Here is a 19463-nt window from a genome sequence, read left to right as displayed (position 1 = left end):
CAGTATAGTGTCACCCGTGAATTCTGTAATCGTGTACTCTAGTTTGGATAGTTATTCAGTATCAAGGTGAAGATTATATTTACATGTACAGCAAACCATTATGTTTTACTGTATTACTAGTTGTGTGCATAAAATGTATATGAAAATAAATACTACCTCTACTCAGTGGTTGGATTTCAATGGCTTTGTTTTACTTATCGAAAAACACTTAAATGAGGACAAATAAACTCGCCAAAGTGACTATCTACTCCTATTTGTCTTATGTGTATATTTCATACATCGTTACCAGTGTGTATGTTTACAATACACAAACTGTTACATGATAGCTTGAGTTGATAAAGCCGAAACCCAGCATATCGACTGGTCAAGGATATAGCCAATAACCAATCTCTATCCAAGCTGCTGAGTGACCAAACGTGCTCTTCAGAAATTTCACCCACGCCCCGTCACCTGTCCTTTCCTCTGTGACAGGTATCTCATGATACGATTGGTCGCAGATAACATATGACCAGCCACTATACTGAACAGTTGAGATACCAGTGTGTATGTTTACAATACACAAACTGTTACATGATAGCTTGAGTTGATAAAGCCGAAACCCAGCATATCTACTGGTCAAGGATATAGCCAATAACCAATCTCTATCCAAGCTGCTGAGTGACCAAACGTGCTCTTCAGAAATTTTGCCCACACCCCATCACCTGTCCTTTCCTCTGTGACAGGTATATCATGATATTATTGGTCGCAGATAACATATGACCAGCCACTACATTGAACAGTTGAGATACCGAACGTTCTATTCGGGAAATTTGATGAGGCCCTATCACGTGACTCTTTGTTTTATGTCTATGCAAGGAAGATGTAGTATACATTTTGTATATGTATGTTTGTATGGTCACGTATGTTTTCTGCATTAAATCTGTATGAAATAAAGTGCAATGCTATGAATGTGCTTTGTGCTAGTCACAGACTAGCGTTATAGTACCTTCATTAAAATAATTCGTAAACACTAGAAATGTATCGGCAAAACTGCTATTTTCGTCGAAGATTATAAAGTATGAAAGTAAATTCTTCTTTACAGTATGTCGTTGTCATAGATGTTTTGTAAATTTAAACCTCGCACAATGATATAAGAGAGAGAATTTGTTAACGTGTGTCTCATCTGTTACATACAAAGAATACATGTGTATGCATATTGTGATAAAATATAAATGTACAAGCCGACAAAAGGTCTACAAGAGAAACTTGCAATAAAATTACATAAAGCTTGCAATACACGACATGTATTCACACCTGATTTCTTTCAACATATATCTTTACGACACAATTAAACAATCAGGACTTGTTTGTACGACTAGACAGTTTCCTGTGATCCCCGAAACCTGCCAGGGAAATCAGGTGTGACTAGCACTAATTAGTCTCGGCACAGAGAGTGGGCAATCAGCGAGGGCTTCCAGGTGTTGAGTAGTGATGGGGCTCTTGGGCTTAATGAGTTAACCAAGGTTTTTGCGTTGCATCTTGGGAATGAATCAGTAACGATACGGCTGATGACTATCACCTGTTTGTGACTTTATACATATACAGTTGGATTCAGTATGATTCTATAAGGTTGGGAAGGGCTATGAGAGTGGTTGTGAAGACAAGCTGAACAAATGCTTAAGATGTTCGGCAGATGTTGTCATGGTTTCAGATTTCTGGATCCAGTGTGTCTTTGCTGGGTTTGAAGAAAATAGTAGAGAGTGAAGGGTTGGTGTGGTTGTCATGGTTACCTCTGAAGCCAGAGTCACATGAGGAATGAATGGACAGAGGAATTAATGTACAGGTAGTTCTCATGGTTACTGAATAAAATATTGCCAGACATTAAATATGGCCAGTGAGACCCTAAGTGTGTATGGAGGGATGAGTGGATGTGGTTGTCATGGTTACCTCTGAGGCCAGCGTGACCCTAAGTGTGGGCAGGGATGAGTGGGTGTGGTTGTCATGGTTACCTCTGAGGCCAGCGTGACCCTGAGAGTGTGCAGGGATGAGTGGGTGTGGTTGTCATGGTTACCTCTGAGGCCAGCGTGACCCTAAGTGTGGGCAGGGATGAGTGGGTGTGGTTGTCATGGTTACCTCTGAGGCCAGCGTGACCCTGAGAGTGTGCAGGGATGAGTGGATGTGGTTGTCATGGTTACCTCTGAGGCCAGCGTGACCCTGAGAGTGTGCAGGGATGAGTGGGTGTGGTTGTCATGGTTACTTCTGAGGCCAGCTTGACCCTGAGAGTGTGGAGGGATGAGTTGGTGTGGTTGTCATGGTTACCTCTGAGGCCAGCGTGACCCTGAGAGTGTGCAGGGATGAGTGGGTGTGGTTGTCATGGTTACCTCTGAGGCCAGCGTGACCCTGAGAGTGTGCAGGGATGAGTGGGTGTGGTTGTTATGGTTACCTCTGAGGCCAGCGTGACCCTGAGAGTGTGCAGGGATGAGTGGGTGTGGTTGGCCTGCGTTCTCTGCTTCACCACCTCCACTGGGACTCTAATCAAACAGGCAGCCTGAAAACAAAGGTAATCTATCAAAAGGCATGCTTCACAAAACTATTAATTTTTATTATCCCATTCATATTCTTCAGCTACTACCACACTGAATGATTTTGACTTTTCACATACAGAACTAAATCAACATGTAATGATACCAGGATCTTCATATCTTTAAATCTTATGGTTATGATATACATTTTAAGTGTGCACTAATGCTCAGTTTGAGAAATAACACATAAGTTCAAGTAAAAACACTGTTATTAAATAATTCAAGCACGGAAATAATTCAATTCAGTGAATACAGGAGTGAATTGTAACAGTCTTAATATTTAGTAAAATCAGACTTACCATACTCAGATGTGGAACGGAAATGCAGAGATGCCACCCCAAAGTGTTGCAAATAGTAGTTTCATGGATCAAAATTAGTAGTTTGACCATAAAATTAGTAGTCAACTAAATACTTAAAATCATGATAGATTATGAGAACGATAATATGACACTAATCAAGAGTGAAGCTATAATTTCACATAACTCCAACAGCAGATTTCCAAATTATCATCATTACATTTCCTCTTGTCTCTTTTTGGCAAAAATGTATTTAATCTACGAAAATACGTGTTTTTGTATATCCAAATTTTAATGAATTTTCTTCAAATTGCGTAGAATCTCTAGTGCTATCGTATTGGAGTAATCTGAGGCTAAAAATCGTAGCGACTACGATAAAATCGTAGAGGTTGGCATCTCTGGAAATGCATTGATAACATACAGATTTACAACTCAAACCAAACATGAGTAGGCACGTCATGCTGGGGCAAACTCCATTGGTTGAATCAAACTAGTCACAGATCTTTGGGGACGAGTGCTGTATGTTATAAATGGACCCATAATTTTCAGAGAAAACAACAAGCCCTCTGGATTTTCACTTTTCTGATGGCCCAACTGCCCTGGAGTTGTGATGAATTGACACACTGTAGGATCGTGATACCGCTATATTGAACGTACCACTTCTCCAAGAGACGCAGCTGCCATGTGTCCAACGGGCGCCATTGAACCAGCCAGCACCTGGCTGAAGGCATGCTTGGTTGCCTCGTATGAACAGAAGAACAAAGCCGCTGAAACCAATACAATTGACCACAGAGTGCACTGAAGTACGATCACTGGGGGATCCAACAGATGGCACAGTAGGATGCAGCTCCCACAAACAAAGAACAACAGAACAACAGAGAAATTTGAATGTATATTGACAGAATTCAAAATGCACATCTGATGTTATCCAATAAACAAATCAAATAATAAGCATTTTAATATTGTAGACAAATACTAAACCGTTGTGTTCAATAGGCATTATAAACATGATTCACAGCAACCTAAACTCATTGTCAGGACTTTGTATACACACGACTGCTCCAACACTCTTCAATACGTATACCTGCTGCATTATGACATATCTATAGTCAGGAAATGAAAGCAAGAATTGTATCCTGGAAACAGTAACTTAGGGATCATGAACAATTTGATTACGGATCATGACTATTTTTTAGGAATTAAATTAATATGAGCCTGACCAATAAAGCAATACATCTTTTCAATCAGCAAAATAACTAAAAAACTAAATATCTTTGAGTGAGTCTAGTTTTACGTCACTTTCAGTAATATTCTGGCAAAATAACTGCGGGGGACACCACAAATGGGCTTCTAACCCGGGGCTTTGGCATGATGAGTGAATGTTTTCACCACTGAACCATATATCTTTGAAAGATTCATATCTAAAACAAATTCATCATCAAAAAGAACATTCTTGCAACAAGAGGGTTTCAAACCTGTTGGTGCTGAGCCCAGAGCAGCAGACATGAGACCGGAGTAAATCCCCCTGAAGCCACCTGCCTTCCTGAAGCCATGCTGACTCTGGAGGCGGGTCTTGATGGTGTCGAGTGGGAAGAGGATCACATCCACTGATGTTCCTGCACAAGCACCTGCCTGGAACACACGACTCGAGTGAGTTGAGGTGCAACGAGGTTTAAGAGTCACATTCCAAGATTATCATACTTGTGTGTGTGTGTGAGTTCCAATCTACTGAGTGAGTGAGTTTAGTTCAGTCTTCAGCATGACAAGAAAACACTTTCACTATGAGGATACCCCACTGCCAGCCTACTGTGACATATTGCCACAGTTTAACACGGCTGTCCCACTGATTCCTGTCCACCCAGTCCTTGTTTTGTCCCTGAATCCCATACACCAGGCAGGGTGACAACAAGCACCATACTTCCACGTAGTGGCGTTCCGATGATAAAAAATAATCGAAAATTTATTGAAAGAAGGATTAAAAATAATTATCGATTGTAAAAAAACCACATTTTCGATTAATCGGAATTTTGTTGTTTTAGTATAACACAACTGAATGAAGTAAACTAACCATTAAAATTGACGAACATTCACGAACAAACATGCGCTCAACAGTGTAAAGCTGTGCGCACTGTATTTATAGACTCAGGATACTCATGAATGATGGTATACATATTTAATGATATAGAATAAAACAATCAAGCAATGAAAAGATGACAGTAAGCATTGTAAAAACTTAACCACTTTTATTGTTTAATTACAATTCCAGTGTCTTTCTTGCATGCGTGCATTTCATTGCATGACAGTATTACTTATTAAAAAAACATCAATTAGAAAATGCCTTTGGGAAAACTCTTAAAATTGGTGTTTACATTAAAAACTTATATATTTCGATTATAATTGATAATCACAAGTCCTCTGATAATCGATAGTCAATTTGGTTTCTGATTCCCAACACTACTTCCACATCTGTTGGTATGATAGAGGGAGGAGAGCCCATGGTGATGCAGCTGTCAGACATTTACCACTTTGGTGAAACCACTGGCAGTGGGTATTTCTGACAAACCTGGAAACAACTTCCTGACATCCCAAAGGGACACAACCCTGCACATGAAGTTGTGATGCCTCTGACACCTGGGAAACCTGTGCCTATTATTATATTCCAGGAAATCCTCGGTGGGGAGTGACATATAGTAATCATGGTTACAACCTCATCCAGGTATTTACTTCCAGTCCTGTATTTGACAGTCCCTGGGACTCATAGTCTCAATTTGGGTAGTGGACTACAAATTGGACTGACTGACTGACTGAGTTTGGTTTTACGCCGCTTTTAGCAATATTCCAGCAATATCACGGCAGGGGACACCAGAAATGGGCTTCACTCATTGTACCCATGTGGGGATTCGAACCCGGGTCTTTGGCGTGACGAGCCAACGCTTTAACCACTAGACTACCCCACCGCCCACTACAAATTGGAGGACTAGACACTTAAATAATATTATTAATACTATGCTGAAATATTGTTGTAATTCAGTTACTGTTACTGCATTGATCACTGCATGATCATCACATTGTTACAGTAATTAAACTGCAAATGATAACAAAACCCAGCTAGTGGCAAACTCAGTGATAACCTATTTAGTGGTGTAACGATTCATCGATAGTATCGATGTTTGCATCGTCAACTACGCGATACGAGTGATTACACATTTAGGCAATATATCAGGATATTTATATCGCAAGGGTCCACGATACATCGATGTATCGCCACAAGAGACGATATATCCCGATACAACTTCAATACTAGTTAAAGTTGTAAGGAGTATTGCATTAGGAATAGGAAGGGAGTATCTTTGAAATTCTTCTGAATGTTAAAAACAAATTGAACCTTTTAGGAATTTGTTTGTGTCTGTTATCTTTGTTACATGGACAAAGGAGTTGGTGTATAAGTGAAAGAGTGTGAACATGTTTCAAACTCTGTGAACTGTAGAATACTTGTCTTTAGTAATTGAAATATGTTTTAGTTGTTTGACAAATAACACCATTTATTAACATACACGAACGACGTCTTAGCTTTGTTAAGAAAGAGAACAAAGAGAAGATAAAATTTAGAAAGCATACTTAAGAGTTTTTTTCAGTGATTCTGAATTCTGATATAAATTACATTCAATTGTTTGTGAAAGCATCGGTGCAGAAACACACTTTCCCAAAGGAAACTTGGGTTTCAAACTTATATATGTTAGATCAAAGTATACTGAATATGTTTGACTGTACTTTAAAAGCATTAAATGCTGAAACTTTATTAAATGAACAGCTTTATAAGTGTGTGTGAATGTAACACAAGATCTGCTGTATAAGAAATAAAGATTTTAAAGATAAAGTCATTTTATCTATCATATATGTTCTGCTATTAGAAATTGTAAAGTATCGGGATACGTATCGTATCGCCACCATTGTATCGTGATGATAATCGTCTCGCAGGTTCCTTGCCAATACTTTCATGATATATCGGCTCGCCTAAGTAAACTGGTATCGGGATATATCGTCTCGCCACTTAGACCATGATACACAGCTCTAAACCTATTGTTACTTGATCAAAATTTTTTTAAAAAGCATTTGGACTTTTTCTGAGTCCCTGTGCACATGCTAATCAATTTGGTTGCGTCCATTGGCAATTGTTATGCATATATGATGCAGGAATGTCAGACAGCTCTCATACTGGGCGCTAAGACCTACCCTGCCTTCCAGCTGTAACCTAGCTGTAGCACTTTGTTTGTCTGTTTGTTTGTTCGTTCGTTAGTTCTTCATTCATTCGTTGGTTAATGTACGACTCAGCAGTATTCCTGTATGCGCAGAACATATTTCACGACAAACAATCTTTGAAATAACAGATGTAGGAAACATGAAGACTTGTCCACTTGATAAAAAGTATCTGTACTGCGCTGTGTCCATCTTTGTCAAATGTCTTCTTTGGAGTACAGAACACTTGTAGGGGCAGGAGCATTACACAATACTTGTGTTACAACTGCTAAAGGGTGTTATATAGTGTGTTGTTTAACACTGCACTCAGTAATTTTCCAGCTACATGATGGCAGTCTTTAAATAATCAAGTCTGAACCAGACAATCCAGTGATAAACAATTGGGTTACAATGACATGTGTCAGTCAAGTCAGCGAACCTGACCGCCCGATCCCGTTGGTCAGCTTATGTCAAGCATGGGTTTCTGAGGACCAACTATAACCTGGACCTTCAAGGGTAGTAACCTGTAGGATGTACAAGACAAAACAAAAGGTTACAAAACAAACGTATACTCACAACTAGAGCTATTTTAAAATCTGTGTAGCTTTTCATACTTTCTTGTATCTTCTTTCCATCAGAGACAGCTTGTACAAGTGTCAAATCTGCAAGACATTTTGTACACTCGAAAAGATGCATATATCTTTGTATATTCTGGAATAACATTATGTTCTCACACTGTCTTATGCAGAATTTAATGTATCAATGCTTAGAATTTCGTTGAGACAGTATTTCTATGCAGTGATTAAAAATTATGGAAGCCAGAAACATATGCATCACATTCAAGAAGTACTATCATGGAATAATTATTCATACAAAATATATTATTAATTATAACCACTACAAGCGATATATTAGGATTCAGATATTAGGAAAATATAAATATAGAATATTAGTTTCATCGTGTATCAGTAATAGATTAGAGAAAGACTCCAGTCAAAAGTAGTAAAACTCATCTCACAGACATACTATTGAAAAATGTATAAGTTACGGCTGCACAATTTCACAGATGTTCAAGATAAATCCTAGCCTAAGGTTTCAAGGACTCAAACCTTTCAGTAAGACAAAGTAATGTCTAGACAATTTTATGAACTGCTTTGATAAAGTAAACATGTCATCATCTATTTACAAACACCAATTTAGGGTCATTAAGACATGGCCCAGAGAAAACGCATCTATTGTAATCCAAGCACCTATGATTGACACATCAAATTAGGCTCGTTAAGATCTAGCTCAGGGTAAGCATCCAAGCATCTAGTAAAAGTGCTAGCGAGATTAGTGCCAGTTGAAATAGGATTAGCAGGATTAAGTACTCACCCTGTGTGGTCATTGAAGTTGTTTTTGTAGGACACACCCCATCTTGTATATTCTGTATTTGTTAATGTAGGACACACCCCATTTTGTATATTCTGTATTTGTTAATGTAGGTTACACCCATTTTTGTATCAGTCAACCAATCGTAATCTCTTTATTGTCTTAATTGTAGATAAAAAGTCACCAACTCCAGTTGTTCATCAGTAGGGTTTAGATTAGACTCCCAACACAGGTCAGCTCTAGCCCTCAGCCCAGAGGGTTGTACCGACTCTCTGTGGCCACCCCATGTTACTCCGTTCTTGTAAATAAAATTGTGATTAGCTTCTTGTGACTTTGGACTCTTTGCTGAGTTAATTCCCCCAAGCAGACCAGCACGCCAGTTAGATAAGGGGTATCACCGGAACCCTCACTTGGACCCAAGCCCCTTATCATAACAGTACTATGAGTCTCCTTCACTGACATATGCCTATTGTTTTCAGAGTAAGATCAAGGTGAGGTGAGGTGATATGGGGTTTAACGTCGTGCTTGAGAATATTTTGCTCATAGGACGACGTGCATGCGTGTGTATGTGTATGTGTGGCTGCTTGTACTAGCCCAGACTTAAGCTGGTTTTATAGTGCTAGCCCACTGAGATACCATGCTGCAGTGAAGCATGAATACCCCACTCAGACACATTATACTGACTCCTTGATGTACCCATTAATGCCGAGCGCCAGGGTGTGTGTGTGTGTGTGTGGCAAATGACTAAGAATAAGGCCCTTTTGACATTTTTCCATGGCCCATTTGACTTGGCACTTCTCAGCCCCTTTTGTCCTTTGGCCCATTTGACTAAAGACACCAGTAACTAAGACCTGACAGAGTTTCTCAAGTTGCAGAGTTAACAGTTTTGACACTCGATGATATCAACATGTTTAACACATGTTTTAATGACCAGAAACAAGTAAGTGTTTAACATGTTTACATCCTGCAATATGAATGCTGATCAACAACACGAAGGTATGGTGGTGTAGCCCAGTGGTTAAATCATTGGACAAGGCATCCAGCCTATGGACAGAAGGACTGAGTGTGAAACAAATCTCAGGACACACAATTTTATGGTCGATACCAGAGATATGGTCTCTGTCGATACATGGAGATCACACCGATCTGTAAACCCGATTTTCAGAGACAATGGTTTGTTTTGGTTTTGAGTTGAGCCCCATCCGGGATTCGAACTCACACCCTCGTGGTAGCTGAGCGGGTTAGGCGGCTGACTTTGTGTGCTGGCGATTAGGTGCCTGACTCTGAGGGTGTGAGTTCGAATCCCTGATGGGGCTCAACTCAAAAGTACTAGAATTTGTACTTTACTAAGAAAGTGTAATCCCTGGACTCGCTTGTAATTGAGTTTGGACCAGACAATCTAGTGATCAACATCATGAGCATCTATCTTATGCAATTGGGATGCCATGACATATGTCAACCAAATAGGGGAGACTAACCACCCGATCCCGTCAGCCGCCTCTCACGAAAAGCATCATGCATGAGCCATGACCACAGCTCGTAGCCGAGAGCCGCGATGGCATCAAGGCCTTACGCAGTGAGGGGAACGATTAGTTTTTGTAAAATACACTTTAGAGGAGTAAGTCATCTTTATCCTACCTGTGTGTAGATTCTAGTTGTCTTCTGGGATCGTGACCTATTTTTTCAGCTTTGCAAAATAAATAATCACATCCACACTGTAAGATACATTTAGTAGATACTGTCCAATATAAATAATCACTGAAGCAACACTGACAGATGTTCAGTAGATCTATAGGCGAAAATACACAGCCCACATGCCTTTTTTTAAAACCAGAAACTTCTGCTTATACTACTTCCGTTATTGTAGCGTGAGTAGCAAGTAGTCAACTTCCGCTGTAGGGATCGTGGTGCGAGTCAGCGAATGCAGATGTTATCGTTCTGATTCCAGGTTTCACGATGGCAGGAGGGACATTGACGTTCAATTCCCAGTACAAAAGCCTTGCGGCAGAATGGCTAGGACTGTCACCCGACCGGCTAGCGATAAAAGATGAACCGGATGTCGGTACAAAAGAATCAAAACAAGAGCACGTGTTAGTAAACTTACCTTTCAACACTATCATATAACTTGCTGCGAAATCGTAGCTATGGAATCATGTATTGGTCCGCTTTTACTGTCAGACGTGTCCTGGTCGTTACATTTACGGATGAAGGATAAAAAAAACACTGGTTCATGACGGATTCCACAGCTAATTTCTACAAAATCTGGGATAAGAGGGTCCTGGCGGTGGGTACCCGGTGGTTGGTACCCGGTACTGTTTAGTATAATAAACAACGATTCTAAACAACTTAATTAAAGTATTGTAAAAAACTTCAGTTCTGTTATTTTTTATGGTAAAAGAGTAGCGTATAATGTTTATAAAAGTGTGTGTGTGGGGAATCTGATCGTTTCTGACACTTTGTGTTGGTGGTTAGGGTTAACACTAAACCAGATTTAATTCATAGCTGGAGTCATAAGACTACAATCATATTCGACAGTATGGACTTTGTCAACCATCTCAGGTGTACATTTTACCCATTTCATAACAGTTTAACCAATCGTAAGACAGTTGAACATTATCCTTTATACTGTTAAGTATAACAAATACTCAAATGGTTAACGTAATCTTAATTGTCCTTGTGTTTTTCAGACCAGCCTCTGGCAAAGCAGATAAGAAAAAGGAAAAAGAACAGACCATAAAGGTGGAACAGTCTTTTGAAATAGGGGAAAAGCTGCAAAGGAAGTTATTTAAAGCAAAGAGAAAGGCATATGACCGAGAAAAGGGTGAGCTGCAGCTTTGGTAACAGTATCTCTGTGCTGCTCCCTACAAACAATTTCAATGAACAGGGCAATATGTTTTGCTACTCTCAGCTATTTGTTTGTTGTATAATGCCAAGACTGAACAATATTCAAGCTATATGACTGCAGTCTGTAAATAATCAGGTCTTGACCAGACTGTCATGTGGTTCACAGGGGCATGTCACGCTTAGAAACAGCGTTAGAAATACATATAGGTATATAGACCGTACTCTAGAACTATATAAAAGGAAAGGGATGTAACGACGGAACCACCCCCTCCTCAATCAAAGTTAGATTTCACCACGTAAACTATTTTCAAGGCCCCGTTGTGGCTACGGATCAAAAGCGAGATGATTTCCCTACAAAATGAGCTATAAATGGTCACAATCGGATCATTATTTCAAAAGTTATAGACGCCACGACTCACCGAAAACAGCTACCGCCGCAGTTCCAAGCCAAAATCATGGATCACCCAAGACAGCGAAAACTCACTTGTTAAATTTGTTTACGTAGACAGCACCTATGTAGGGCTAGATTCGATTGGCAGCGGCATTCCACGGGTCTCAAAACTTATTGCAACATCTACAAATCATTTCCTCGACAATAAGCAGGCATTTTCTCCAAAACCATCGGCAATCATACTCACTTGTCGGCCATAGATAGCCTTGACATTTAAGTGACATGAGCAGTAAATTGGTAAGAATAATTTTAGAGGTTAAACATTTATAAATATATTTTCCTAAAATGAATCCGTATCAAATGCATTTTTACAACCTCTAGAATTATTCTTAACAATTTACTGTTCCGTACATCATCGAAAATAGAAGGAATATTGCAAAGTTCATATTTCGCGCCCATTAGCAAACGGTCAAAATCTTACAGTAGATATATTTTCCACCAATCGGATGGCCCAATTCAGTTTTGCGGATCTGCTCAGATCACTTGAATGCCAAGGCCATCTATGGCGTGACATGCCCCTGTCATGTGGTTGACATCATGAGCATCTGTGATTCTGACCATCCGATCCCAGGTGGGGTAGCCTAGTGGTTACAGCATTTGCTCGTCATGACGAAGACCTGAGTTCAATTCCCCACATGGGTACAATGTGTGAAGCCCATTTCTGGTGTCGCTTGCCCGTGACGTTGTTGGAATATTGCAATAAGCGGCATAAAACCTCACTCACTCACTCTCAGTGCATCAGTAATCAGCATACTCAGTGACTCTAGACTCCATGGATATAAATATGTTAAAGTTGACAAAATAGTCAGTTCAGACTTGTCCTTCTTCCCAGTGACCATCTTTAAGCTAGCTGGAATATTGATGAGAGCGATGTGAAAAAACAAAAACAAAATACCATTGAACACATCGAAATCACTGTGCGTGTTTCGTAACTCTGTCACTCACTTGTATTACCAGATGAGACTGCAAGGGTTCATGACAAGTCTGTCATAGGAGAGGAGGAAGAGAGTAGGTCAGAGAGTGTGAAGAAGAAGCCGAGGCTGGAGGAAGGGAAGGACGGAAACAGAGTTAAACCACTTACAATTACTGACCTGAAAACAAGACTGAAAGATCCTACCCTGTCTAAACCAGCAAGGAAAAAGCTGCGTAAAAGATTGAGGGTTTTAGAAGAAAAGTAAGTCTCTTAACAAATTATGAGGGTCCCAATTTCATACTCTAAAATGGCACAAACCTTGCAGCAGCCTCTGACCAGGCCTTGGGATTACCACTGGCCCCCCATGTGGCTCTTAGCATCAGTTGTTTAGCATCAGATTTTATTTTATGTCATCATGGTTGTATTGGGGACGGTGGGGTGGCCTAAAGGTTAAAGCGTTCACTTGTCACACTGAAGACCTGGGTTTAGTTCCCCACATGGGTACAGTGTGTGAAGCCCATTCCTGGTGTCCCTTGTCGTGATATTGCCAGACTATTGCTGAAAGCGGTGTAAAACCTCACTCACTGTGTTGGGAGCATGGGAGACCCTGAGTGTGCCTCGATGTGCCATGCAGGGTTATGTCCCTTGGACCAATTATTGTGGCTTGTTGTTGGTTTGTCTGCATTATGTCAACTTGTCAACCCCATTCCTAGCTTGTGAATTTCACCAAAGTGGAAAAGGTCTCGAGACCTGCATCATTATCCCCCGCAACGCATTTTGCGGGGGGTATTAAAATGGACTCCTTGCATGCGTGCGTGCGTGCACATTTGTCTTTTCCGGAGCATAACTCTAAGACCATTCAATATTTCTTCACCAAACTTGGCACATAGACAGATCTGGTGGTCTACTGGTGCCTTTTGGTAGTTTTGGAATTCTGAATAAAATATTTTTGTTCGTTTCGTCGTCTATGGCAACAAGCTTCACTTTGACTGAAATTGGTGGTAGTGCTCTTTTCCGGAGCAGCACTTAAAAACTGTTCACTGTTTCATCACCAAATTTCATAAATAGGTAGATCTAGTGGTGAACTGGTGCCTTTTGGTAGTTTTGGATTTCTGAATAAAATATTTTTTTTGCTTTTCCATGGCAACAATTTTGGCTTCAACTGAATTTGGTCGTAGTGCTCCTTTCGGTAGCAGAACTTTGAAACCTTTCAGTACTCTCCTTCCACTTAGCTATATACACGCCAAAACATTTGACATAATCATAACTTGTAGACATATTCATGAAGAGTATTTTGCCATTGCGGGGGAGATTGATGACTTTGTCTTCTTGTTTCAACTGAAGCGTTAAACCCTCCTCACTCATCGAACAAACCCATCATGGTTCTATCCAAACACATTATTAGCTAAGCTCACTACATGTACTAGAACCCATGAAGGTCCTGGTTAGAATTGATCTTCAGCACCTCATGCTTGTCGTAAAGAGGCGACCAACGAGATCGGGTGGTCAGGCTCGCTGACTTGGTTGACACATGTCATCATATCCAAACTGCATAGACCAGTGCTCATGCTGCTTATCACTGGATTGTCTGGTCTAGACTCAATTATTTACAGACCGCCACCATTTAGCTGGAGTATTGCTGAGTGCAGCTTAAAACTAAACTCACTCACTCACTCACTCGCATGTGCTAGAGAGGTAATTTGATTTGACAGATCGGTAAGCCTAGCGGCATTTGTACCATAGCATTTGCCTTACAGGAAAAGATGGTGATGAATGTATAGATCATCATAAAATGGAGATGGAAATTCAATTATGACTCCATAAAACAAATAAAGAATGATGTTGTCAAATTTCAGAGATGGAGCAGCCCTAGCACATCATGATGGACAGAAGCATGGCTTTAAAGGTCCGATTGCTGAGAAGTTACATGCAAAGTTACAGAGAAAGGAAATTGATGAATTTTTGAAAAGTTTTTCAGATCATATGAAGGATTATAACAATAAAAAGAAAAAGAGGAAAAACAGTATATCCGATAAAATAAATAAATTGAAAAACACTAAACAGAACCAGGGTAACATTAACACCAGTGACCCTACAGATCAAGATGATTCGGACAGTGATGCTGAAGAGACTGAATCAGGAAATCAGAGTCCAGGAAAAGTCAGGAAAAGTGACCGAAGTCCTGTGAAAAAAGACAATGTGCAACCCTCGAAGAAGAAAACAAAGAAGAAAACCAAGTCCTTGCATGGTGGTGTTACCAAAGATAATAGGACTGACACCACGAAACATAAAAAAACAACAGACGGAGGTAGCAGCAAGGTATATATGATCACTGTAGCACTTCAATCTCTGACATGCTTGTTTTTGTTTGTTTTCCTGCCTGTGAAGGTCCGGGTTAGAATGTGCCTTCAGTAATCCATGCTTGTCGAGGCGACTAACGGGATCAGGTGGTCAGGCTTACTGACTTGGTTGACAGATATCATCGGTTCCCAGTTGCGCAGATCAATGCTCATGCTGTTGTTCACTGGATTGTCTGGTCCAGACTTGATTATTTACAGACCGCCCCATATAGCTGGAATATTGCTGAGTGTGGCGTAAAACTAAACTCACTCACTCACACACTCGATTTTTTTCCAGAATTTCACTGGTGATTTTGTTAATGTCGACTGCTCAAGGATTGTCATTATTACTGACATTTGGTTTCTTTCATCTTGACCATTCAATGCCATCAGAGAATTCTTTGGAGAAAGGTCAAAGGTTAAAGTCAGGAGAAAGAATTTGAAAGTTGAAATGCTGTCAAGCACCTGTAGTTTGTGATGATATGAAATGTACTCACTCCTCTCAACCCTGTTGTAGATTGGTGAGGACAACAATAGTAAAACTACAGGCAGGAAACGGAAGAGACACAAGAAAAGGAGCAAACAGAAAAACATAAAAAATGATCACAGGCCAGATGAAAAGGTGTGATATACTACATCTGTTTGGAAAAACATTGACATGTTTGTACATTTACAGTTACAAAATTCAGGGGACACTAAGATTTTATAGCCAGTATGTGTAATATTAGGTTTAATTCGACACTGTGCTCTCATGCAAACACACACACACACACACACACCCCGGTATTTTTTTGTTCCTTGGTGATGAACTGCAGCTTGAACTTTGTCAAGCATGGTCGCTGTCCAAGTGAGGCTCACAAACACATTGGATGGATAAGCGATGTTTGCAAACACATTGTCTGGATAAGTGAGGTTCACAAACACATTGTCTGGAGATTCGAGGTTCCACTGTATCTATCCTTAAGCAATGCAACACTTGTTAGTTGATGTAAGTGTGGAATGATTATTACTCAATGTCGCTCTGCGTTTCTTTATTTTTCCAGAAGCCAGCTCATCTTCAGGGTGCAGGGAAAAACAGAGTCAGCCAAAAATTGTCATCTCCGCAAAAGAACAACTCGGAATGAATTAATAATTTGTTGTACTTATTGCGAGAAACAGAGGTAAAAACAGAAGACCTGACGTAACCGTTGACAACAAACTCTGGTGTCCAGCAATACATGCAAAATGTATTGGTATGCTTTGGCAAATAGCCCAGTAATAACATCAGAAAGATTTTTCATCTTGTGAAATTCATAGTATGGATGTTGACATCAGGATATTTTCCATGTGTCACCTCTAAATGCTTCACAAGACAATATCTTTCAGGGGAAGCCTCATGGGTAAAGCCTTTGCTCGTCACGACGAAGACCTGGGTTTGATTCCCTACATGGGATAATGTCTGGAGCCCATTTTAGGTGTCCCCTAAAAGCGGGGTAAAAACCAAACTCACTGGGTAATATTTTTCACATATAGATGATTGGGAAATGCTGAACGGTCAATAGCCAACAGTCCAACAAAACCACTGTAGAAGATGAATTTGTTTATGCAAACTTATATGATGATGACCCATATGTGGTGTTATTAGTGGTAAATAGGAGGACATGCCAGACTGATTGTGTTCAACATGAATTAGCTCAACTGATCATTCACGCAATGATGGTGACTGTAGAAACTATTTGAAATAAGAGAATTAAATTTGAGTATTTGATCTTTGAAGTCTGTTGCATGTCAATAAAGTCATATCAGTAGTGAAACCAGCCTGGACTTTTGCACCAGAAGGGGCTGATGATAAGATACTTCGTTGGGAGTGGGGAAGAGTTAGAGAAGTTATATTATATTTATATTATATTTAAGTTACATTATATTCATCACCTTATTCTTGGTGGTTAATCTATTGAAACATTATTATAAGGGTATGGTGGTCACAGGGGCGTGTCACGCTTAGAAACAGCATTAGAAAGACATATAGGTATATAGACCCTACCCTAGTACTATATAAAAGGTGAGTTTTCGCTGTCTTGGGGTGATCCATGATTTTGGCTTGGAATTGGGGAGGTAGCTGTTTTCGGTGAGTTGTGGCCTATAACTTTAGAAATAATGATCCGATTGTGACCATTTATAGCTCATTTTGTAGGGAAATCATCTGGCTTTCGATCCGTAGGCCTTGACGGGGGCCTTAAAAATAGTTTCGTGGTGAAATCTAACTTTGATTGAGGAGGGGGTGGTTTCCATCGTTACATCGTTACAGGGTAGGGTCTATATACCTATATGTCTTGCTAATGTTGTTTCTAAGCGTGACACGCCCCCTGTGATGGCGGTGAGGTCGCCTCCGCTCGTCACGCCGAAGACTTTGGTTCGATCCCCACATAGGTACAATGTGAGAAGCCCATTTCTTGTGTCCACCTCCATGATGTTGCTGGAATATTGCCGAAAGAGGTGTAAAACCACCAAATTCACTCACTCACATTGGTAGGGTACGGTGATTCTGATGGGAGATGGAGCAGGTTCAGATCTTGATTCACAGTTCTTGATGGTGAAGAGACGGTGGGGTAGCCAAGTGGTTAAAGCGTTCACTCATCACGCCGATGACCGGGTTCGTTTCCCCATATGGGTACAATGTGTGAAGCTAATATCTGGTGTCCCCCGCTGTGATATTGCTAAATTGCTAAAAGCAGCAAAAACTAGCATCACTCACTTACTTGATGGTCAGGATATGGGTAACTTCAGGGGAGGGAAGGTCAGGTGAACCACCTCAACAAAGTCCATTCAGTTCTTTTTCGAGAACAAAGTCTGGAGAGATGTCACCTCCACCAGAGGCTGGACCATCAAGACCATTCTACAAACCAGTATCAGTAGCATCAGCACTGAATGTCTCAACCACAGAGGGGGTACCATGTACATGCAGGTGCCAGTTCTTGCCCATGGTAATGGTCTGTGTAGTCACCAATTCTTGAAGGTTGCATTGCACTTAGTTCATGACGTCAGTGATGTCGCTGCACACAATTCAAGTTACCATGGCAATTCTTTCTATCAACGGATGTTAAATTATGTATTATTAATTTTGTCATTTTCACGTTGTGCGAAACAGACCAAACTATAAGCAGTAACGGGTAAATAGAACACTAACACTGTCTGTAAATAATCTAGTCTGAACCAGATAATCCAGTGATCAACAGCATGCACATCTATCTACACAACTGGGATACGATGGCATGTGTCAACCAAGTCAGCAAGCCTGACCACCTGGTTCTGTTAGTCGCCTCTTAGGACAAACATGGATTACTGAAGACCAAATCTAACCCGGATCTTCAGGAATGTTTTCTTCAAGTGTGTTAACTGGGTGTGATGTGGCATGTGATCAACTTGGCAGAAGAAATGTGATCATATACAAGAAAGAGCATCTAAATGCATTTATTCAACTGAGCTGTACCTCATCACATGGATGAGAGATCCCACCTTGAGTGAGTGAGTGAGTTTAGTTTTACACCCCCCTCAGCAATATTCCAGCTATATGGCGGCGGTCTGTAAATAATCACGTCTGGACCAGACAATCCCGGGATCAACAGCATGAACATCGATCTACGCAACTGGAATACGATGACGTGTCAACCCAGTCAGCGAGCCTGACCACCCGTGGTTAGTCGCCTCTTACAAGCATGGGTTACTGAAGATCAATTCTAACCCGGATGATCACGGGTGATCCCACCTTGAGGTAACAATCGTCCACTTCGGTTGACGTTCACAACATTCCATGGGCTCGTAGCTCGAAGCAGTCGTTATAAAATCTGCTCCAACGTTTGGTTAATGAATGCTTTAGTAATATAATATAATGTCGTTGAAACATTATGTAGTGTATCGCAAAGTATTCGCTAAACAATCCTTAAGCGTTCGTTAGATGTTCCATAAGAAATCGTAACTCGAAATATAGTGAGTGAGTGACTTACAATTTATCGTCAAATTGGCAATATTTCAGCCATATTGTGACGAAAACAATTAATTTATACATAGCAATTCATGGTAAATTATATAAACCTGTCAACGAAGGACAGTAAAATAACTAGATTATCACATATGAATATAAAATTAGTAATTAAATCTAAAACAGTTTAACTATAAATGACAATGCAATATAAAAACAGGCTATAGATTGCCAACAACTGAAGGTAGATCACCATACTAGGGACCATGGGGACTTACAGTACATTTGCTTCCTGCATGGGCCAAATCGAAATACAGACAGCTTCAGGCTTAAAGACAATGGGATTCCCCGCGTCTCCTTGCAACCAACCATCTCTCACCAAGCCTTGTTCAAATGAATGCTTCAGATTGCACATACTCCAAATATGAGAATCCCGAGTGCTGCCAGACCATTGTGCAATATGTTTGTCATTTGCAGTTAAGCCCCATTCACAG

At 40.3% G+C, this 19463-nt stretch overlaps 2 protein-coding genes and 1 long non-coding RNA gene across 4 annotated transcripts in view; 2 read left to right on the top strand and 1 right to left on the bottom strand.

Moving 5' to 3' along the window:
* Positions 1-10400, bottom strand: part of LOC124257565 (S-adenosylmethionine mitochondrial carrier protein-like) — a 21797-nt gene extending 11397 nt beyond the window's left edge. The window contains exons 1-5 of one of the 2 annotated variants that reach the window (XR_006893302.1): positions 10103-10400; positions 7670-7755; positions 4333-4489; positions 3515-3624; positions 2423-2527 (exon numbers count right to left, since the gene is read on the bottom strand). Coding sequence is in view for 1 of the 2 variants with exons in the window: in XM_046691665.1 (XP_046547621.1) it covers positions 2423-2527; positions 3515-3624; positions 4333-4489; positions 7670-7705 (408 nt within the window). In the remaining variant the exon portion in view is untranslated. The remainder of the gene's footprint in view (positions 1-2422; positions 2528-3514; positions 3625-4332; positions 4490-7669; positions 7756-10102) is intronic. The other variant, XM_046691665.1, reaches the window with a different exon arrangement.
* LOC124257566 lies at positions 8783-19463 on the top strand. The gene is made up of 3 exons (XR_006893303.1): positions 8783-8900; positions 17485-17488; positions 19452-19463. It is a non-coding gene; the product is annotated as an uncharacterized LOC124257566 (long non-coding RNA).
* On the top strand, positions 10351-16758 carry LOC124257564 (myb-like protein X). Its single transcript, XM_046691663.1, has 6 exons — positions 10351-10554; positions 11152-11285; positions 12717-12933; positions 14529-14991; positions 15529-15633; positions 16055-16758. Exons 1-6 carry the CDS (start codon positions 10421-10423, stop codon positions 16133-16135), a joined length of 1134 nt encoding a protein of 377 aa, XP_046547619.1. The 5' UTR covers positions 10351-10420; the 3' UTR covers positions 16136-16758.

Source organism: Haliotis rubra, unplaced genomic scaffold (assembly GCF_003918875.1).
Source record: "Haliotis rubra isolate DU_JTF1 unplaced genomic scaffold, ASM391887v1 Scf667, whole genome shotgun sequence".
Taxonomy (NCBI): domain Eukaryota; kingdom Metazoa; phylum Mollusca; class Gastropoda; order Lepetellida; family Haliotidae; genus Haliotis; species Haliotis rubra.
The sequence above is the reverse complement of the archived record's forward strand: the minus strand, read 5'-3'. Positions and strand labels throughout refer to the sequence as shown.

Bases quoted from the DNA above. Each gene is read 5' to 3' on its own strand.
- LOC124257564 (XM_046691663.1), top strand. From the start codon at position 10,421: ATGGCAGGAGGGACATTGACGTTCAATTCCCAGTACAAAAGCCTTGCG. The intron at 11,286-12,716 runs GTGAGCTGCAGC...TTGTATTACCAG, and splicing joins GGCATATGACCGAGAAAAGG to ATGAGACTGCAAGGGTTCAT. The intron at 14,992-15,528 runs GTATATATGATC...ACCCTGTTGTAG, and splicing joins CAGACGGAGGTAGCAGCAAG to ATTGGTGAGGACAACAATAG.